Source organism: Amia ocellicauda, chromosome 9 (genome assembly GCF_036373705.1).
Source record: "Amia ocellicauda isolate fAmiCal2 chromosome 9, fAmiCal2.hap1, whole genome shotgun sequence".
NCBI classification, from domain to species: domain Eukaryota; kingdom Metazoa; phylum Chordata; class Actinopteri; order Amiiformes; family Amiidae; genus Amia; species Amia ocellicauda.
Genome location: NC_089858.1, coordinates 29,881,294 through 29,904,768, shown reverse-complemented (window position 1 = coordinate 29,904,768; position 23,475 = coordinate 29,881,294). Strand labels below are relative to the sequence as shown.

The following is a 23,475-nucleotide window of genomic DNA, read 5'->3' as shown; positions in this document are numbered from 1 at the left end:
GATTATTGCAGTGTATGTTGATTGAAGAGGCTGAACAAGCCAACCGCTACACATGAGAACATGTGCACAGGTTTAGACGGCCACCTCCTCACCACTCATTTAGAAGAGCTGGACGTCTAGATAAACAGGGGAGGAAAACTGCACCACAGGCTAATATGGAAATATGAGCAAAAATCTTACCAATATAGATTGAAACATACGGTACAATACTGTCAAGCAGAAATACATATATAAGTGTGTGTGTCTATAAACAAAAGGACAAAAATATATATTAAATATATTTTAAATTTTACTTTTTTGCATGTAAATTATTCTTCTTAAACTTGGAATGCATTTGTAGAATAATATTATATATATATATATATATATATATATATATATTTTATGAATAAAAGTCCAGCCCATTCTTTTCACTCTCATCCGAGGAGAGGTTCTGCTGCTGGTCGGAGTCGGACTCGAACATGGGGCTGTGCTGGAGTGGTGGTCGCCCCCTACCCCGGCGCGCCGTAGAGCGGGGAGAGGTGGCCTGGGCTCGCTTGGCCTGAGGGGAGGCCCTGTCCTCCCGCTGCTGCTCCTCAGCTCTCTGGGGGCTCAAGGGGAAGGCCTCCTGAGGGAAGCTCAGCGCCCTCACTCCTGTGTGAGAGGACAGCTTCCTGTTAAAGGCCTCCTCCAGGTCAGCAGACAAGGCCCCTCTGGAGAAGGAGTCAAATAAGGCCTCTTTCATCCTTTGGTTCTCTCTGGAGGCTGTCTGCCACACGATCTCCAGCTCACCTTCCACTTCCCTGCGAGACAGACAGACAGGAAGATTGTGGAATTCAGTTGCAGGTGTAACTATTGTCTCAAAAGGCACTAAGTGGGTTGGCACCTTCTCTCACCTCGAAGACTTATCGAAATGCCACCTTGCTGTATGTCATCTGCACTCAACAGATGCTGAATCGCTGTCTGTTCTCAAATCTCATCTCTGCACATGTGATGACAGGCCAGCTCTGCCTTAAGCTTTGTGATGCTTTACCAAAACAGCTAATTAACTCATCGTCAGTTGCCATGTTTGACACTGTGTCATAGCTGACTGGGACTGGGATTCCCCACAGTGTCCAAGCATGTCCAATAGTTTTTTCGTGTAGAGCTGTGTTTGTCCTTCCTAAGATGCCCTGTGGAGCTTTAATGTAGAAAACAAATGGATGGCTTGGATGTGAGTTACCAGGAGAAGACACCTGAATTAAAACAACTGCCAAATCCACACTGGGAAAGTACAGAAAGGAAAGAAACTGTCAATTCCAGCTTAATTAAAATTAAAATAGTTTCATCCAACAAAGCCTTCAAGGAGAAAATGGTCAATTTTATAAGAAATCCTTTGTATAGCAGCAGATATGACAAGTGAAGCTGCAATGACTACTGAACAATCCTGTGATTTGAGCAGTACAAATCCTGCACCCCCCGAGAGTACAGGCCCAGCTTCTCTTTTGACTGGGCAAAGACAAGGCCTTGTGTAAAGCAGTATCCTGAGGAGGAGTAGCTCCATACACACTCCTCACCTAATGCTAATATTGATTGAATTAGAAAGCTGGGGTCAGCACCAGTTATGCACAATTAAATAAGTCCATGTGCAACAAATAACACAACTCTATTGGCAAGTTTACATCATGGAAATTAACGATGGGAAAGCTTTATGCGCATTACAGTAACAGGGGGAAATTACGCAACGGACCATATTCAGCCACCGTAAACATGTCCTACGAAGATAATCAGCAGAGCGGTTATTATGTAAAGAGATGATGCATGAAAGGCGTCATTGTTTTGCAATAAATTCAGATCAAGCAGTTAGCTTAATGATGGAGTGTGTCTGGGCACAATGCACAAAGTCTAATGAGACATTTCAAAACAAAAACTGGAAGGAAAAAAACAACGACAACCCACATACAGCACAAACTACCCTGAGAAGGTTCAAAATATGTATTATTTTGAACAAGCAATGCGGGATACTTGTATTTTATCATCCTTTTGTCTCATTGTTCTTTTTCTTGTGACAATACAATTAGCGAGTACATTTCCTAAAGCAAGGCCACCTGCCTTAGGTGATGGTAAAGGGAAAACGCTGCTACAAAGTAACCCTATATATGGAAAAACTATCCCCTCATAAGCCAGAGGAAGTCTACTGCTGAACACTTCCTGTTCCTACTGAGGTCCTTCAATGCACATTCCCACAGACTGTGGACAAAGGCTGCTGCTTAGACATGATTTGAACAGCCTCATTAAACTGGACAGAATGGGAAGGGGGCAGGGTGAGATTTTTTAATCAGGTTCTCCGTCTGTGAACCTCTGGCTGGGCGTATATCGCTTGCATGTTCACAGTAGTTCACAGTATTAAAATGGCAGCATGTCCCTGTTTTGGAATCAGCAATTGTTCTTTAAAACACATCCTCCCAATTCGGAAATGGTCAACTCAATTGTAACTCAACCTAACTACACCATCGATATTTACGCAGGGCAAACGTAGACAGGGTCCAGACATCCTCTCAGATGAGCACTGTTACCAGTCTAGAGTATAGGCATATCAGGGAAGACTAACGCATTCTTTACTGATGACACTGCACACTCACAGTTGCCCAGCAAGCTACAGCAAAGGGTCTCCTGGTAAATATTTCCCCTGCTGACCAAAGCAGTGCTCAGACAATTATGCACTGCCCTGTGGGAACTCTCAGTCACCTTTGACTTTAACACCACCCAAACTGAACCCAGGAATGCCCAGACTATGGATTTCAACATGTGCTTTGAACTGTGGCTTTTACAAATTGATCTTGAGCTCAGGAAAGCCAAACCTTGTGACCTCTGGATCAGCATGACTGCATTGGATGTAGCGGTAATTGAAAGTGGATGGATGTATAGCTTATGTATTTCTTAGCAAATTCCCTTAACCCTGGTGATGTACAGCACTCACAAACACTTTTCACAAAACATGACATATTACATAAAGTGCAGTTAAGTCTAATACACAACATACATCCAACTTATTGTGAGAAAATCATTTCAACATACAGCGCAATAGTTACAACAATCTTGTGTGCAGTGGGGTGAGAGCAGGCAGAATTATCCCCAGAGCAAAGCAGTTACAGTAACATGAAGAAAGTGCAGTAATGATTACCTAAATAACAGGAAGCAACTGAGGGGGGCAATACTCGTGCCAAACAGAGGTGCATTAAAGTAATAGTGCTGTATTGTCAAGGAGGGGGGATGAGATATTACAGGTAGAGTCTGAACAGTACTTCAAATGACCTGACACCTTCCTGTATACTATATAAACCACCCATGAATAGTCCTTATAGGTATTTTCTATTTATATTCCTTATCTTATTTTTCCCATTGTCCTGGTAAATCACAATAAACATGCTATTTATCATCAATGTCAAGGAGCACAGTCAGCCACTGCTATAATCTTGCCCCCACTCATCTGCACACCAAGGTGCAGCCGACATGTTTCTTGCATTTTGTATTTAACCTACAGATATCTGCCCACAGTCACACTTAAACACCTTCAGCTCTCCTCTGACACACTTCCATTTAGGCTTGCCAATTAGGTGCTTGTGGGAAATCTGAGGCACCTCAGCAAAGGTCATACACAAACTGAGAAGTAAATAAATAAATAAATTCCAAAGAAGGGTCACTGTATTCTCACTACAGTCACTTCCATCTGTTTCAAAAGGATTTCAAATAGCCCACTGCCTGCTGAGGGAAGCTGTATTTTCAGTGTTAAATGTGGTGATTGAATGCTGATTTTTTCCCCTCACCGCTGGAAGAGAATACTGATGTTATCTCCTTAACCCCTATTTCTACAGGTCGTTGCTTTAACAGAGAAAGAGGTGGGCAGATCTGCTGAAGAGCTGCTATATATTACTTTATGGTGAGTACCTAATTTAGAAGTGCTTACGCCATGAATGTAGGTTTGTTTAAACAATTATGAAATGTCTAATTCACAGTGTTAACGCAGCTGCTGTACGGCACTCAATTTATTGCTTAAGTCAGTGAATTCTAAAGCAGGATCACAGTCAATTTGTACAGAACTATTCAGTATTATTACTTTGACAATGCTTGGGTTTTTCATCAATATTTCAGCTGTCTTTTTCTAACTGTGGAATCGCCAAATGATTTTCATGCTGGATTTGCAAATTGAAGAATGTTAAATGTCTCAGCTTGCTACAACAATATACTTACTGGCATGGGAGTGATTTAAGAGGTATATATACATACCTTAACAATATGTGAATGTAACGTTGGGTACTAGCAGAGATATCCCAGCAATGTTGGAATACAGTCACATGGTTTAGACTGTTCGTCTATGTTCCAGCATTACACATGTTCCTCTATTGAAGGGAAATAAATCACATTTGCTGCCAGTTTGAAACTACCACTTTAAAAGAATAGCTTGTGTCAGAGCTGTCCATAGGGCAGAGCATCACATACATTTACTGGAGTATATCAACTTTTATGATGGAAATGTATTGCGCTGTGTGATTTTGCCGTAATTCAAAAGCTGTAACATATGAAAAACTACAAAGGTGGCAAATGTGTGTCTTTGGATCTGAAATCAAAAACATACAGAACAATGTGTTAGCAAAGAATCAACCTACTTTTATGGAAGAATATCCCACCCCTGCATGTTTTTTTTTTATAAAGACTTGGTCTTGTGTTATCTGCATGTATAGAAAGCTAACAAGTGTCTTAAGATAGGGCTATTCTTACTAACAATCCCCCCTGTACAATACCCCACTAAGAGACTTAGTTAATCTCTATCACATGCGGTGCTAGGTTTATCAGCATTCCCAGTGTGGCATAGCATTGCTCTGTCATTTGAAACATACTAGGCACTTGAAATGTTTTCTTTACTTCTGATCCTGCTACATCAGCAAAACACAAAAACACAAGCCAGCCATTTTGACATATATGGTTTTTCAGTGTGGGGGAGGGGGACTTTAATGTACAGCAGAAGATTTATACAGGAAGGGGTAATTATGGGTGACACTGGGAATCCTGATAAAGCACACTTAAAGGACAAGCTCAGCACCAACTGCAATAACGAATGTTTAACAGAAGACATGTAGGGTGCGAGGATCATGTAAAGAAGATTATATAGTGCCAGGGGTGTGAATAACACTGTTGCTACTCCTTTAAAGGTCTGTTGTCAGCTTTTTCAGATGAATGGTAAATACCAATCATCAATAGACCAACATTAGCATGCGATGTATGATCTTGCTCACTGTCTCACTTTCTGCAACTTGGTTTTGGATCACTTCCTCATGCACAAATGTTTCAAGCTTGGTCTAGACACATACATGCAGTATCTGAGTCAAGGATTATGAAAAGGTACACAGGAACATAGAATCAAATATACTAAGGAAGCATAATTACAGTTAATAGAAAGAGTAGTCATAAGAATTTTAAGTCTTAAGTCTACCTGAAATAATGCCATTAACAGAGTAATTGAGAGCCCGTTTGAAAAAGCCTAGAAGATACTGCGGCCCTGCAGGGGTAGGGAAATAGTTTGGAGTGAAATAAGGGACTGAGAATGCTTTAAACAGAACTAAGAGTCCGGAAGCAGAAGAAAAAATAAAAATAAACTTATATGACAGATTGGATTATTCATCCCCCACTTCCCAACTGTCTGACATAAACCACAGCACCACTTTTCCCCAGATAAGGGAGGTAAAGGTGGCACATAATGACACTCAAATAGCCACCAGAGACGGGGAGATGTTAACAAGAGGTGAAGGCATTTCCAAAAGAAATTTCCCAATTGCTGTTTTTTCACTTCATGCCTCACAGCCATAATTCCCTGATGAAATACTCTGCAGCTTCACTTGATAGAAGGAAGAGAAACATTCAGTATATTTGGAATGCGTTTCATTGATTCACCACAGAGAAGGCATGGTCTCCAAATGCAAAGTGAATGGGTAGGGGAAGAGTGATATGCCAGCCATGGGTAGCACTGATGCATCTTCATCACACCAAAATAAAAAATAAAAGCCCTAGGATCTGTTTTGGTGGAATCCTGGTCCATAACTGGATAGAAGACATTCAAGAGGATTTACTGTATTCTGAATGTTGATTCTGAAATGATTATACCATTTTAGACCTTAAATAAATAAATTTAAAAAATCTTTCTAAATAATAAAACACAGAAAAGTACAGCAGCCCCCTCCATGTTAAATGGCACCTTTTCAGCATGACAAATGGGATTAATTCCACAGGCAGTGAGCATATAGTTTTCAAAGTATACTGTCTAGAAATACAGATGAGCAGAGGGAGCAATCTTCGGGATTGGGGGCTTGGGATTCTTTGAAAACCAGTGAAGACATTTTGAAGAAATTACTCTCTTGATTAACATCCAGCAGTAGTTACCTGGGAACCTTGTTTCATAATTGACCGCAGGGTTGTATGTAGCTCTGCTTTCTCTGATTGCAAAAGTTCTGTTAATTTTCTTCTACTCTCATGATTGGCTTGATATGACTTTTGGGGGTTTGCAGTAATGAATTGTTCCCCTTGTTTTAGGATTAGTCTCCTCGCTCTCCTCAGTCACTGGATTTCTTACTCTCCTTTCTTTTCCTGCCCCTTTAAGGGTGTCAGGTCCAACTGATTTCCCAGGCTTCTCCTTTCTTCCCCTTCATAAAATAAAGAGATTCGATTTGTTTGTTTTTGCCTCAACACACTTTTGCTGAAGTGCTGCCACAAAGACAACAAAAGGGCTGGAGAGGTTGCACACGTGTGAAAGTCAAACGAAATTAGATCTCCGATCAAATCTCCATCGAGAAGAGACGGTATTGACCACTCTTATTTTAGCTCCCGGGCTCGCTCTATTGAAACCACTGCTGTAGCCAAGGAAGAGGAGCTAGCTACTTTTCTTACTCCCAGTGTACTGTTATTCAACACACTGCAATATATATATCTTCCTATTTTGAGTTTGAGGCCTGTGACCATGCTCTGTCAATAGCTTCCGTTTAAAGAGATTAAAAAAGGGGAACCAGAAAGACCCACACATGAAATGACAGCTGTATAAAGCAGACCAAGTTAAATTATGTTTGATGATACAACTATTAAAACTTGTGCAGGTTATTAAATGGATATGAAATTACAGATTCCAGTGAACTTCTTTATGCCACTTTGTTGTGTTCTCAACGTTTCCACCGCCCCCAGTCTCAAGTCAGTTTGCAATCAACTGGAATCTTTAGAGCTTCCTCTAGGCTGTATCAGTGTTCAAACTATACATAAGTATTATTTAAAGCTCAAATTAAATTGGAATTTCAAATTAAATAAAAACATACCAACTGGTCCATATTGAGATTATGGTTGTTTTTATAGTTGATTTTTTTTAAATTCCAGTCAAACACCAGCCAACTGCAAAAATAATATTATTATGACTCATAATGTTCTAGAGCAAATAATACAATCTTTAATGACTATAGTTATTATCCTGTTTTGGGGCCATTGTACTATCAATCAATCAATTTATTTGGTATAGCACCCTTTGCAAGGCTGCCATAGAGTGCTTCACAGATTCAAGGAACAATATAAGACAGTGATACAAAATGTAAGGTAAACCATTAGGCACAGAGGAGAGAAAACCAAAAGCCTCCCCTCCAGGCAATGTAACATAAATGGCCAGCATTAAGATCAGAAAGTTCCTATACAGTGCTGGTGTCAGTAGTCTTCCATTTGGGATGGCTTGTCTGCGGTCTGGGGGGGTTCCACAATCATAAATGTGGCCCAGTTTATACAAATATTTAATGAAAGATTATTTATATTTAATTACTACAAATACTATACATAGCATAAGACAAAATTACCTGCAAATCAGATGCTTCACAGGAGTGAATCATCCCCCAAGGGATGTAGTGCCCCTCAGGGTGGTTATTCTGTGCCCTGCCCAGCAGTTCAAAGATCTTGCTAATGTTAAGCATTTGTATATGTAAAAAACTGCCCGATCTGACCTTTAATAAACAACATTTATTACACTAAATGAATCACTGATTGACCTGAATAACCCAGTGCCAAATGAAGAGTGTCCATGTGTTCAATTACAACTGCAGATATGTAGGGAGATCCAAATGTATTCAAAATTATTTAATGGCAAGATGCATTTAAGTTGTGCAGCAAGCAAATGTGTGTCCCTTAGGTACTGTTACAGTGATGGGGAGAAGAGGGCTGAGGACGTCTCAGTGAGTGAGATGTGAGTGGAGTCTGTATTATAGGCACTCTGGGGACTTACAGTCTATCCAGAGGCACCCTTTGAAACAAACCCGGGCTGGGTTTCACTCTGTGAAAGATTAAAGGTACAACTAATAAAAAATGCTGAGCTTTGATAGCAAACAAAGGCACAATATTATGTCTCAGGATGGAAAAGTATGGATAATGTAGACTATTTTCTTTCTGCGTTAGAAAGGGTGAGGGAAATATTCAAGGTTTCAATGATCCGGAAGCACTGACACTTAATTATTGCCATTAAAAGGACTTTACCTGTATTTTATTTATTGCACTCGTATTTATTGATCTGACTGATCCCTTAATGGGAGGCATGGTAATGGGAAAATTACATAAATAGCACTAGATATAATTTCAGAAATGATTATGAGCTCCTTTAGAGAAAACATGTAGCGAATTGTGAAGTGGAGTGAGAACCTGGAAGATACGAGTTATCTGGATATTCATTCATAAGCAGCAGATCTGTTATGACTGCTGCATGTTATATAATGCCCCTGGAAAAAGTGAGGAGAAATCTCCTTTTCATATGAGCCTGGAGGGCTAAGCCCATTTTCACGTGGAAACACCAATTTCAACATGAACTATTTCCTCATGTAACAATAAGACCAATTTTGCAATTAAGTGGATCCAATAGAGCACTCTGTTGTATCGCACTGGCACTGGATTACATAACACTGTGTGGGGTCAGGTGATTGAGAGCCCATATGTGCCACTAGGACTATGCAACAGGTTGTAAAGACTACAACTCCCTGCAATCCACACGCCTTAGCTTGAGCTTAGCTCATATTTTCAGCAAAGCAGGTACAGGTGTGCTTAGCTAAAGAACGAAAAAACATTTTGTATTGTCTCATACCACTTGTGGAAATTGACAAGGACAGCAGCTTGTGGAAGCACAGTTAGCTTCTTGGCTATTTAGAGGACTATTTTTGGTCCTCCAGGTTAGTGCATTTATCTTTAAGTAGCCCAACTACCCAGGTTGACAGACTTATTACTTTGAAAGACCTGAGTACCATAATCTTTATAATTTACAGTAATCTCTAAGCTGATTTGAATATTTTCTTTGTGTGTGTAGGCTTTTGGCAATATTCAAAATGATCTTATATCCTGATATTGGAAAAGATTAAGTTCACTAATCACCACTAATCCTTAAATGAAGATATCTAATAAAAACAGTCCAGTTATAAAATATCCTTCATTTATATCAAGGAACAACACTGCGGTTTCTTTTTGTTACTAGATGATGTCATTTGGGCTGCTGCGGTCAGCTGTAGGTGTGCTTGTGTGAGAGACATTGAGGGAGGGTGTGTCCACCACAGTCCACCAAACCTTGGCATCACTCTGTCAATTACACTCCAGTCCATGTGGAAACTTGGTCACAGTTAGATATGACATAGTCCAGACTGGATCCAGTGCTATCAGGATGAGAGGGTTCAGCCGGCCTCTTGATTTGTCTCGGGAAAGAAATGAGCACAAAGAAAACTAAACTAACAAAGACTTCCTTGTGCTAGATGTCATTGGCTCAGTGCTTGAGTAAATGCAAAATCTGTTGTGCTACTGTATGTCTGCATTCTCCTGGGGCACAATGCATCATGTGAGACTTCCCTGAAAGTAGTTTCACCTCAATAGCAGTTAATACACTTTGATGAAAGAGGAGGTTCCAAGGCCAAGGTTCAAAGAGATGCTTGTGTTTAAACAGAATAACATCTGGAGGTCAGCAAGTGTGTTCTCTGAAAAGATAGCAAGCTTTCTTCTCTATCTGTTAATACCAGCAGAAGGAAATAAGTATTTGCGAACCTATGGCAAAAGACACATCCTTGGAGAAATTTAAATTGCTAGCCTTCCTAGGCTGTTACAAACATAAAGTGTGTTAATCTCACCAGCATGTCAGCAGGCTGGCAGACAACCAAAGTCGGGTGGAAAAGTGGATTTGTGTCTGTGTCAGGACAGGCTTGGCCATCATCCAATATGTTTTCCAGATGATATAATGCTTTCCCCAGCTACTGTTTCTGCAGTACAGGTGATGCAGTGTTTACAGCATATAGCAGCGATGTAGCGGAAGAGGGCAGTGGATAACAAAAATACCTTCAGAGAAATTATCAAAAAATAATGAATAGCTGGAATCGGGGCCAGGTAACCTTGGAAACTGACAATGATAACCTTTAACTGGATGAATCTATTGTAAAAATACATTCCCTTCAAAATGATAAAGAAGAGGACATATCAGATTATAGAATAATCTTTTTATTGACGGAATGTGTGCCAGATAAATATAATTCAGAGCTCCCATACAGAGGAGCTTTTGATTTCTCATACTACACATTTGCGTTCCTCACTACATATTTAGACGTCACTGTCTTTGGTTAATTCAGTTAAACATAATAGGCTTGATTCATTCTACAATATCACACTGGTTATTGCGGAAAACGATGCTGATGCAACAGCGCAGGAGGAGAAACAGAAATAGACGCGGCTACAGCTTGGAGGGGGGTTGCTCAATTCATCATTTTGCATTAACCAATGAAGCACTTTTCTTTCCGTTGTAATCACTTTTGTGTGCGTGCATGAGTTTGTGCATGTGTAGGTGGCGGAGGGTGGTGCAATGCAACATTCGTGACCTCACAGTGATTATTTCCTGCCCTTCTGAAGATCACAATCACAGAGCCCAACACTAGAAGAATGGACAGTGTATCCTAGGGGAGGCTGAACTCCATTGTGCTTATACAGCTGAAAGGAAGCTCCTCAGGGTAGAAGCTTGAGATTCTTAATCTAATTATCATAATAAGACTATTTTCTTTCTACGCAACAAAATGGTGGAAAAGCAATCACACTCAAATTCATGTAATCTTTTGTAAAGGTGCAAATACACAGTATGTCAGGGTACCTACAGTGTGAGTCATCAATGCTTTCGAAGTAATGTGGCACAGAATGGCGTAACATACAAAAGCACTCCAGGCAAAATCAAACACTGTACATAATGTTAATCTATAAAGCCGTGATCTGTTGTGAATAAATAGCGAGTAGCCACTAGTAGAAGGTTTTAAATGTTCAACACACAGGGTCTTTAAAGTTCTTCCCTGCTAATTGTTTCCTGTAATTTCTCATCCAGGGGCACAGTAGTGTAACATCTTTGTCACCCAGGGGATTCTCTGAATGCATCAATGTTTTTTTTCTGGATTCGTTTATTCTGTATTCCAGAGCCCCCCGGGGGACATGTGAAGAGCAAGTTTCCACTTCAGCGCTCAGTCCCGCAGCTGTCACACGACAGAAAAGAAAATGCCCAACTGATTTCTGTTAGTTTTATCTGAATGATTATCCTTGAATGACTCAAGCGTTGCCCTGTCACATTGTCAATGCTGCGAAACAAAGAAAGAAAGAAAAAAAATACTACATGTTTCATGTTGCTTTGCTCTGGATCACAGAGAAAAACCTCTTGTTGCACCAGGTACACTGAACACAGGACTGAATGGTAGCATGACCATATAGCTCCATAGTCAACAAGACACTTTGAGACTAGATGGAATTTTTAAATTGATTAATGAGGAAAGACATGAATATGAACATTAAGAATTACAGCTTTGGCGAGATGAGTATTGGTGCTTAAATTATGGTGCTCAGCAAACCTCTATCACTGATCAGCTATTCGCTAGTCCTGCCACCAGTCGGACTGAGAGTTAACAGCTATTTCAACATAATTGATTTGATTGGGAAATGAATTGTGTATTTGGTTTTGGTAAATATTATTAACACAGAAAAGATAAATATAGACTTTAATATTTTAAAAACCGAATATAATACAAATTAATACTTGCCAATACAAATCTATTACAAGCTTTTATGTATTATTATAATTAATGTGCAGATAATTCAGCAGCACTGAATTTAGCAAAGGTGTGATCCTTAATTGAAACATTGTGGTCTATTGGGGTTTAAAGGGAATTTTAAAATCCCATACTATCTTAAACTGTGCCGCTGACCATGGGGCTGTTGGGTCGGCCTACTGAATAACAACAACAACACAAAAAAGTGGGTTTGTTTGGCTTTCCTACAGGAGCAGGTTGTATCAGTTCAAGTATGACTAAAGTTGAAAGAAATGTGGGAGCTTTCAAACCTCAGGCTGTGTTGTTGCCCTGTATTTTTTCATCTTCATTTAGGATAATGGAATTTTCAGATTAGAGTCCAGAACGAACATCAAACACAGTGAAGTTGTGGTCTGTTACATCAATTTGTCCTGAGAGAGTGGTTAGTGAGGAGCCGCGGTCATTAAGAGGAAAGCAGACGGCAGCAAGCACATTTCTGGAATGAGATCACCCTGAAATCTAGGCCTCAGAATCCTTTGTTGCAAACACACACCACATTACTGCTGATGTAGAACAGCAGAACTGATCAGAAGAAGCCTCCCCCAAAGACTGTGTGAGCATTGCAAAAGTCAGAAACAAAAAACTCAATTAAAAAGTAAACTCCTTGAGTTACAGTACACAAGCCCCTTGGTGTTTCACAAGGAGAATCCAGAGATGTATTGCTTCTCAGATCTCTAATAGTTCAGTCAGCAGAGATGTAATACAAAATACTGAATGGGTATAAAAAAGCATACCTGCTGTGGGAATTGGGGCAATCTTCATTGGCAGTTATTTCAGGTGAGTTTTACATGAACAACAGCGCTGAACACAAGTGGCTTAGACTGGCATAAATAACATGTACCCAGAGGACAGTGCATGATGATGAAAGAAATATAAGGAAACAAGTCATTTCTATATATATATTACAATATACAAAAAGCTCTAGAAAACAGACTGAAACATATGCTGAAAACAGATTTAATATTTTGTTAGCAAGCATTCACATATTAATTAACATCTATTTAATATCTTGGTTCACACTTTTTAAAATGTTTAAATTGAAAAATATTTATTTTCTGAAAGGGAAAGGCCCAGTATTTGTCCCAGTTTCTGTCAAATTAGATGTTTTTTGTTTTTGTTTTTGTTTTACCTGAAGCATTATCACACAATTTTAAGGAACAAAGCTACTCTCTCTCTCTTTGTGTAAAAACTGCAATTTGTCAAATGTGTCATCTTTTCATATATACTGAACCCGGTACCATGGGAACAACAGACCACCGAGTGTATTTATGCATGTATTGATTTATTTTGTCAGTATTATATACACTCACCTAAAGGATTATTAGGAACACCTGTTCAATTTCTCATTAATGCAATTATCTAACCAACCAATCACATGGCAGTTGCTTCAATGCATTTAGGGGTGTGGTCCTGGTCAAGACAATCTCCTGAACTCCAAACTGAATGTCTGAATGGGAAAGAAAGGTGACTTAAGCAATTTTGAGCGTGGCATGGTTGTTGGTGCCAGACGGGCCGGTCTGAGTATTTCACAATCTGCTCAGTTACTGGGATTTTCACGCACAACCATTTCTAGGGTTTACAAAGAATGGTGTGAAAAGGGAAAAACATCCAGTATGCGGCAGTCCTGTGGGCGAAAATGCCTCGTTGATGCTAGAGGTCAGAGGAGAATGGGCCGACTGATTCATGCATTATGTTGGGGGAACATTCCTAGTTCTTTTAAAAAGGTCTTGAGAATGAGTTACATATAATTTGATTTTAGAGAAGGGAGGGCATTTTGCACAGCAGGAGGTGGGTTTTGAAGTGGTTGGGATATTTTAATCACCATCAGTCGGGGCGCAATTTTAATTTTGTGTACGTAGGATGACACTTCAGCTGGCATTGCCTCTGGCCCTGTTAATATGCGTCATGTTCTGTTATGCAAAATCACACTGCTCCTGGAAATGGGCTAAGTCCTGCAATCAACACACAACTGGAACAATGGCTTTCATCATGGTGCAATCAGAAGCCCCATTTCCTCATCAGAGTAAGAAGCAGACATTAATATTCGAAGAGGAGGAAATTGATCGGAATTACAGATGGCTTTTTGGCAGCATGAGTCAAAGGTAATAACAGATTTAGGATTACTATGTTTTTTTTTTTTTTACATCCACTGAAATATCTTCTTGCGTTCTCTGTGTTACTGTGTAAGTCCAGGATGGCTATTGATTGCTGATCAGATCAAAAGTATGAATAAATATATTTTTCTCTCTGTACATATATACATAAGGATGTTAATATTCAGTTAAGAGAAAACAATAAAGTTTCCTGTGGATACAAGTTAAGACTTAAATGGCAGTGCAGAGTATAACCCCCCCATCTTAACTCAGATCTCTGGGCTGTTTCAGTATTTGATAAACTCTGTAAAGACATAATTGATAAACAAATATAGCTTAATGAACAATATTTATTCTGCTAACAAATTACTGATATAAATGCGGGGGGTGAAAATATTCAAGTGCAACTGTTAATGTTACAGCTGGATAGGAATAAAAGTCTTTGTACATGCGATTTTGCAGGTTTTATTGCATTAAAGCACTAGTCATTTAAAAACCAGAGAACAATTCAGCTAATAATGTGCGCTTGTTAACAATTCAACACATCTTATGATTTTAATTGACTAATTGATGATTTATTAGTGTTGTACATACTGAGACCCCTAAAAATGTCACATACGCTATAAGAAAACAGGAAGTCGGATTAGGTAATGCTTTCCCCCTTGCACTGAGCTAACATAACAGAGAGCTATCCCCTAATATCACTATGTCACACAATATGGGTACACAGGCATTTTAAGAGTGACACAATTTCTCTCAGAAGAAAATAAATAACTTAATATTTGAAAGTTGTCATATTTATTAAACTCCCCATCCCCTGGCAGAGTCACCTGCGATAAAGCAATTTGCTTTCCATAGGCCTTTTTTATTATTATTTATTTTTTATTACTTTTTTATCACTCACTTCTTAGCTGATTGTATGTAATCTGTAGGGGACCAGGTTAGTAACAGAGTGAAATATGTTGACAGGTAGATGACAAGACAGGAATAGATCAGCTTCCTTTAGCAGGTCAGACTATATTAGAATGTTGGCGGCCATCTTGCTTGCACCAGCTGGGGGTACAGGGTTCAAAAGCAGTTGGGCAGTGAATGAGTTAACAAATGGATATACAAATGGAGCAAGCCTACTTATAAGAGTTGAAACAACGTATCCACTACAGGTCGGTTTATGAGGATGGCGAAACAGATGTACTCTGCTGTGCTGCCCTGGAATTGCACTGTCACTCCACACATACCAGATCCACTGGGGGGACATCCCCTAATGAAGAGGGCCGCGCTTGTTTTTTGGTGTTGTTGTTTTACTTTCGGTTGCAGAGCTGCATCTCAAATGAGCCATCCGCCCCTTGGAAACAAAGCTGTAATTGCAGCTGCAGGGTGTTGTATTCCTGTTTAATAGTTGGCAACTTTAAGCTTCGCCTTTCATCTTTCAATCAGCTGTGCGGGTGAAAAGCAATTAGTGACCTGTCAGAACGAGAGCGTTATTGTTGAACACGAGAATTAGTCTAGCGCTAATTCATTTGTTCGAGCTGAGTTAACAGCGAAGGTGCTGCTGAGGATAAATTCCTGTGTGCAGACAGCAGGCAGCTGAGAGGAAATGAGGAAGACTGATCAACAGGCCCTGCTGAATAATTAGAGCTCAAACAGCTGAGGCTCCTATTGTCACTAGTGGCTTTAAATTGCAACATCAAAAAAGAAATGCAGCCTCCACGTCAGCCTAGTAATATGTGCTGATCACATTTGAATAATAATAATAATTATTATTATTATTTATTCATCTGTTGTCCAGGATCACAGATTAGTCACTGCCAGTGATAAGGTGCAAAAGTCTCTGTCTGTTTTGAGTTGATTCGGGGTAGAAGGGGGCCAGAGTGGGAGAATTGTTTGAGCTCTGTACCCCTCATTGAGGAGATCGCTCCAATTCACACATTTTTATAATTCGGTAGCAGCATTTTACTGAAAGGTATAGTTGCAATGGACTAGCTTCCAGTCTTAGGGGAATCATATACTCCTCGCTCACTTAACACCACTGAAACCAGGCTCCAGAGCCAATTCAGCTTTAACTCAACTAATTTGATGCAGGAAGAAATTTAATGTAAGTGTAAAAAAATGAAATGCTATCTTTAACACTGAAACTGGGGGAAGAGATATTTAATAATGCAGGCTTTCCAAATTAGGCATAGTCAAGCTTTATCAATCACTTGTTCAAACAGACACTCAAGTTTGCACCCCTAAAACCATTTTTTTAATTAAATGTACAGGTTAGTTTCTTTTTGACAGGTCTGCATGGGAGGATATCAAGAAAGAACTGCACAGCCCACTCTCTCCAGATAAGACGAAGGCCAGAGATGAGCTGCTGCAGGAGTTTTACGTTTCATCTGTTTCTGAAAAATAACAGATGCTGAACCCGGCCTCCTGAATTCAATCTGCACAGTGATGGCACAATAGGAATCTCTGACTACAGAGGAACTCATAGGGGAAACGGCAGATTCAATTTTTGGAGGCTCGGCTTACACACCATAAAAAGCCCCCCCATGTCTACCATCCTCCTCTTCTACCACCCCCGCACCCAAACTCTGCCGCCTGGAACATCAAAACACAAAGACACCTCTTCCTCACTGTAAACCTCTAGGTCTATTTTAGATAGGGCTTTTTTTCCCATGATTTCCCCAAGGATTACTATCCTTTATAGTCTCAATTATCAACTGAAAAATCTAAAAAGCCTGTATCATTTACACACAGAAAAGCTTAACAGAAAGAAGAGTGGAACCCTTTTATAATAATCATCTCCATGAGTTAGCCAGAGTGATAATCACAAGGTAGGTTCAACATGCATCATTTGGTTTTTGCATTAGACTTACATGAGGTCCTGGCGTTCACATGCAGTTCGTACACATCCTGCTGGCTGATTTAGTTATCCAATAAAACCCTGTCAACAAAATCCCCAATATTAACCCATTTCTCGGTTTGTTATTGAGATGCAATACTGTCCTAAACAGGTCTTAAAATCCAGCTCTCCAACCCCTCCCACTCTGCTGGATTTCTTCCCCTCATCCACTTTTAACTTTTCTCTCTCCCCATCTCCCTCCACTAATAGAGCAGGCCGCCAGCTGGATCTTGTCTTCTCAAGAGGCTGCTCCCCTTCTACGCTCTCTGTGACATCTCAGACCACCAGTTCATCCTTCCTTTTCTTCATTCTCACCTTTGTCAGACTGAATTTCCTCTCTCCTCCTAGGTCTCAAACCCACAACATGTGCCCTGGACCCTGTCCCTTCTCGCCTACTCCAAGTGACTGCTCCTGATCTACTCCCCTTCATCTCCTCACTGGCTGTTTCCCCTCTGCTTTTAAACAAGCTTCCGTCATCCCACTCCTCAAGAAACCTACCCTTGACCCTACCTCTCCTCAGAACTACCGCCCTGTCTCTCTACTCCCCTTCCTCTCAAAGACCCTCAAGCGTGCTGTCCAATTTCAGCTCTCTGCATTTCTGTCCCATCACTCACTCCTTAATCCTCTGAAATCCGGCTTCCGCACAGCTCAGTCCACTGAGACTGCTCTCCTGGCAGTCACTGACTCCCTCAGTTGTGCTCGGGCGCCTTCCTCTCCTCAGTCCTCATCCTCCTTGATCTCTCCTCAGTGTTTGACACCGTCAATCACTCCCTTCTCCTCTCCTGCCTTGCTGACCTTGGAATCCCTGGAACAGCTCTAGCCTGGTTCTCCTCCTACCTCAACGACCGGACCTACCAAGTGACATGGCGAGGTTCCTCATCCACCCCCAAGCCTCTCCTCACAGGCGTACCCCAAGGCTCCGTCCTGGGCCCCCTCCTGTTCTCCCTCTACACTCGCTCCCTGGGCCCCCTCATCGCATCCCATGGTTTCTCTTAGATCTTCCTTTCTTTTCCATCTTCTGACCTGCTGTCTCCGCCTGGATGCACTCACACCACCTCAAGCTCAACCTCTCCAAATTGGATCTGCTCTTTTTTCCCCCTTCCTCCTCACCTTCTACTGATCTCTCCATCTCAATCCCACTGGATCCACGACACTCTCTCCCTCTTCTTCCTAGGAGTCACCCTCGATCCTGCACTCTCCTACACTCAGCACATCACCACGCTGACACGTACCTGCTGATTCTTCCTGAGCAACATATATCAAATCCGTCCCTTCCTCACCAACTTCTCGACTCAACTGCTCGTGCAGTCACTGGTCCTCTCCCGCCTGGACTACTGCAAGTCCCAACTGGCCGGCCTGCCTGCAACTACTACACATCCACTCCAGCTCATCCAGAACTCTGCAGCTCATCTGGTATTCTCTCTGCCCCGATTCAGTTCAAGACATTGACCCTAACCTACCGCTGTCTCAACCAGACTGCACCAAGCTACCTTCAGACCCTGACCTCTTCGTACATCCCCTCCAGCCCTCTCCGGTCTAGCCAGAAGACTAACTTTGCCTCCTCTATTCTCCCATTCCTCCAGAGCCAGGTCCTTTCCATCCCTGGCCCCTCAGTGGTGGAATGACCTTCCCACTGAAATCAGGACAGCAGAGTCCCTGACCACTTTCCGGCAATTACTCAAGACACACCTATTCAGACTGTACCTGTAACTTAGCCGTTTTCAATGCGGGGCTCTGCTCTTCTGTTAAATTGCACATTATCTAGTTTGTGTTGTACAACATGCTTTTACATTGTTAGTACTCATGCTGTTTATATTGTTTACCCCTATGTCCCCTTCCCCTGATCTTTTAACTATGACTTCACATCTTGTCTGCAATTATCAGCTCACAAATCCAGGATGTAGGACTTACAGTATTAACTGTATATTTCTCTTATGCACTTTTGTAATTTTTAACTTGTAATTTGTACTATGCTTTTATTTGTAAACCTAGACTGTATTGCTTATAATGCTCTTATGTTTTGTAAGTCACCCTGGATAAAAGCATCTGCTAAGAAATAAATGATAATAATAATAATCTTAAAGAAGGTCAGGGCACAAAATCTACTGTGCTGACTTGAAGCAATCTAGGTTTAGTCTGGATCTGTATTAAGAAAAATGTGAGACAAAGACTGCAACTACATCACTGCACTCCTATTACAGCGAAGAGAAAAACAGCGCAGCACCAACACTGTGACAACAATAACAGCACATGTCCCATAAAGAGCATCCCTGTCACTGCGCATTTACCATATTAAGACCCAACAGCTGTATTCATTAATTATTATTGAATAATAATAATAATAATAATAATACATTCCTGCCATGTTGTGTCATTTTAGACACTGTTTGTCTTGTTTAACAGCAGTTGCTTTTGACCTGCCTGTCATACTGCATAGCAGAGGCGTGTGTCTGGGAAACTCACAGTTTGAGTCTGAGCAAGTACAATAGAAAAAATATTGTTAAAAGAATAGTATGTGCATGTCTGCATCCATTATATAACCCTCAGGCTATGGTGTCTCTATAACTATAAGATTTTCTATAAATGCTTCAATAAAGGAACCAGGTGAAGTGTTGATGTTCATTACTTTGAACTGGTATGTTAGCCCATCCTCAGACTAGTTAACCCAATAAGTACTAAGTAAAAAGTGGAAAATAACAGTTTATAAATGTAAATAATGAGTAACCCATGTTGTGCAGTCCTACATAATGCAGTTGACATTGCCCACAAATAAATACATAAATAAATAGCAAACAGCCAGCCACTGTATTGATCCCATGTGTATGTTACTAATGTAAACTGAAAACATCTACATCTATGCAGGGCTCTATATTCTTCATTATACGATACTTATTTTCATTTTTATTTCCTTTTTTTCTCAAAATAGAAAAAAATTACATTTTGTTAATTCTGGGGCAAAACACAAAGGAGAATAAGAAAAAGTTTGTCTGGCAAATTATCCAGCTCCTTACAACATATGCTTGGATATGACAATAAACTTAAATTGGTTGAGAGATTGTTGTTTTTTTTAATTGAATTTTTCAATTATAATAGCATTTTTTCTTAAGGTTGGCACTGTGCACTTTAATAAAATTGAATAATAAAATACATTAGTTTTACGTTTAGTTCACTTGAGCAGATATTAGTTTAACCAATCTGAGAATCAGCTAACATTTGCACTTTACTCTGCTAAGAGATTAAAAAGCTATGAACAATAATATTGCTCTTAGGATGCTCTTAGTAGGACAGGTGCTCCTAACTGTTAGCGCAGTGTTGGCACTATATTAATAATAATAATGTGTGTGTGTGTGTGTGTGTGTGTGTGTGTGTGTGTGTGTGTGTGTGTGTGTCATCATCCAGGATATGGCTTGCAACTCAAAGTGACAACTCAAAATTGGCAGACTATACCTACCAAGGGATAACATAATATGGAATACACTTTCCAAAATTCAGAAGGGCCAAGATTTGGAAATTTGGGTTTAATATGTTGGTGCATGTTGGTAGATTAATTATAATTGTCACATTACTTTGGTCATTATCACCACTGTTTGCATGACAACTGTAAGACTTTATATCCAAACAGGTATTTAGGTGCTTCCAGTAAATTTTTGCTCACATCCGGATGCATTGTAAGTGTGCATTTGTGTTTCCCATTCAACTTGCACTTGCTCCTAGTGCTGCCACCTACTGTGTCTTTTGGGAAATGGTTGATAGTGTCATACAAGATGTTTTTCTCCTGCCCATGGCTTGAAAAAAAAAAAGATGAGGTCAGGAATTATTGTATTATTTATTTGCTCCAGTTCAGTAAGGTTGTTCGGTTTGTATGTTTTTATTTCATCTGAATGTTCCATTTTATTTGACTTTTAAATTTACATTCTTGATCAGGATTATCCAGTTCTGATAAAGTTTTTGTTTCTAGAGATGCGACTTAAGCTATTAAGGAATCCATCCGTTTAAAATAAAGCACACAGAAGCAGAATAACTATATTCTGACTGTAACTATTTGCTTGTAGATTAAAGCATGTTCATTATACAGTTACAGATTAAATATAGTATATACATTATCGCATCATCCATGGATTTTAATTTTTTTATATCAGAACATCAGTTTCTGAAAAACACTATACTCAGTTATCATTGTCTAAACCTACTTTACAGTACTTTAAATTCATTGCTGGAATTTACTTACCGGTAGAAAGTAACAATATTTTAATTGTAGCTACGGGGTAACTTCTAATAATTTCGAAACCACAATGCTTCATGGTTACTATAATGGTAAGCTAAGACAGAGAGAGAATTATGCCAATTTACACAGCCTTCCTTCCAGACCCAGTAAGCGGCACTAAAAAGGTTTGCAAAAAAAAATGTCCAGTTTGTGGAGTAAAACAAAATAAACACATACACACAGCTTGGCAGCCCTCTCCACAAATGTCTTAAGCTATCAGTCATTGGAGGCAAGAGTCTGCCTCATTTACACAAATGAAGGTCCAAGGAGATCTTTTGCTCTGCTGTCTGAGATGAGAACTGACTGAGGTTGGGCACTTTAAAGACACTACTATCAGAGAACAGGGGTGGCCGATTCTCAAAATGAGCATGAGTTTAATCTTGCTTGTAATGCCAAATAAAAAACTAGTTATACAGTTATTGAAACTGCACACAAATTAATGTATACACTCACCTAAAGGAGGAACACCATACTAATACTGTGTTTGACCCCCTTTCGCCTTCAGAACTGCCTTAATTCTAGGTGGCATTGATTCAACAAGGTGCTGAAAGCATTCTTTAGAAATGTTGGCCCATATTGATAGGATAGCATCTTGCAGTTGATGGAGATTGGTGGGATGCACATCCAGGGCACGAAGCTCCCGTTCCACCACATCCCAAAGATGCTCTATTGGGTTGAGATCTGGTGACTGTGGGGGCCAGTTTAGTACAGTGAACTCATTGTCATGTTCAAGAAACCAATTTGAAATGATTCGACCTTTGTGACATGGTGCATTATCCTGCTGGAAGTAGCCATCAGAGGATGGGTACATGGTGTTCATAAAGGGATGGACATGGTCAGAAACAATGCTCAGGTAGGCCGTGGCATTTAAACGATGCCCAATTGGCACTAAGGGGCCTAAAGTGTGCCAAGAAAACATCCCCCACACCATTACACCACCACCACCAGCCTGCACAGTGGTAACAAGGCATGATGGATCCATGTTCTCATTCTGTTTACGCCAAATTCTGACTCCACCATCTGAATGTCTCAACAGAAATCGAGACTCATCAGACCAGGCAACATTTTTCCAGTCTTCAACTGTCCAATTTTGGTGAGCTTGTGCAAATTGTAGCCTCTTTTTCCTATTTGTAGTGGAGATGAGTGGTACCCGGTGGGGTCTTCTGCTGTTGTAGCCCATCCGGCTCAAGGTTGTACGTGTTGTGGCTTCACAAATGCTTTGCTGCATACCTCGGTTGTAACGAGTGGTTATTTCAGTCAAAGTTGCTCTTCTATCAGCTTGAATCAGTCGGCCCATTCTCCTCTGACCTCTAGCATCAACAAGGCATTTTCGCCCACAGGACTGCCGCATACTGGATGTTTTTCCCTTTTCACACCATTCTTTGTAAACCCTAGAAATGGTTGTGCGTGAAAATCCCAGTAACTGAGCAGATTGTGAAATACTCAGACCGGCCCGTCTGGCACCAACAACCATGCCATGCTCAAAATTGCTTAAATCACCTTTCTTTCCCATTCAGACATTCAGTTTGGAGTTCAGGAGATTGTCTTGACCAGGACCACACCCCTAAATGCATTGAAGCAACTGCCATGTGATTGGTTGGTTAGATAATTGCATTAATGAGAAATTGAACAGGTGTTCCTAATAATCCTTAAGGTGAGTGTATATTTGTAATAAATTATTGTTGTTTTTGTCCTTTTATTTTATCAATGAACTATGGCTCTGCAAAGCAGCACATCAAGAATTGAAAGCGAAAAGAAAGAGAAAGCAGCAAGAGAGAGGCACGTGGACTAGAGCCCACTACTCCAGTATGTTCCACTCTGTTGAATTGCTTCCTAATTAATGCCAAGGTTTGTCAAACTGAAGTCTGCAGTCACCCACTAGTCTGAAAGACAAAGATCTCCTGAACTCTGCACATCCTTATTATTCCCAGCCTAGTATATGTCTTTATTTTAAGAGCCATGAATAAATATCATGATATCTCAACTTCATGAATATGTGAACACAGCGCTCTGTTCTTTAAATAGCAATATAGGATTACGATAATAAGTGTAAGCTGTAGAATTACAATTCAAAACTATAATCAGAAAATACATTTAATTGTGCTTTACACTAATTCCTATCCATAG

The 23,475-nt window shown here is 40.2% G+C and overlaps 1 protein-coding gene across 3 annotated transcripts in view; it reads right to left on the bottom strand.

Moving 5' to 3' along the window:
- Positions 1-364: 364 nt before the first annotated feature.
- cep89 (centrosomal protein 89) overlaps positions 365-23,475 on the bottom strand; it is a 134,857-nt gene continuing 111,746 nt past the window's right edge. For 2 of the 3 annotated variants that reach the window (XM_066714036.1, XM_066714037.1), the window contains one exon: positions 365-782. In XM_066714036.1, the coding sequence (XP_066570133.1) occupies positions 383-782 (400 nt within the window). In that variant the 3' untranslated portion in view covers positions 365-382. The remainder of the gene's footprint in view (positions 783-23,475) is intronic. The other variant, XM_066714038.1, reaches the window with a different exon arrangement.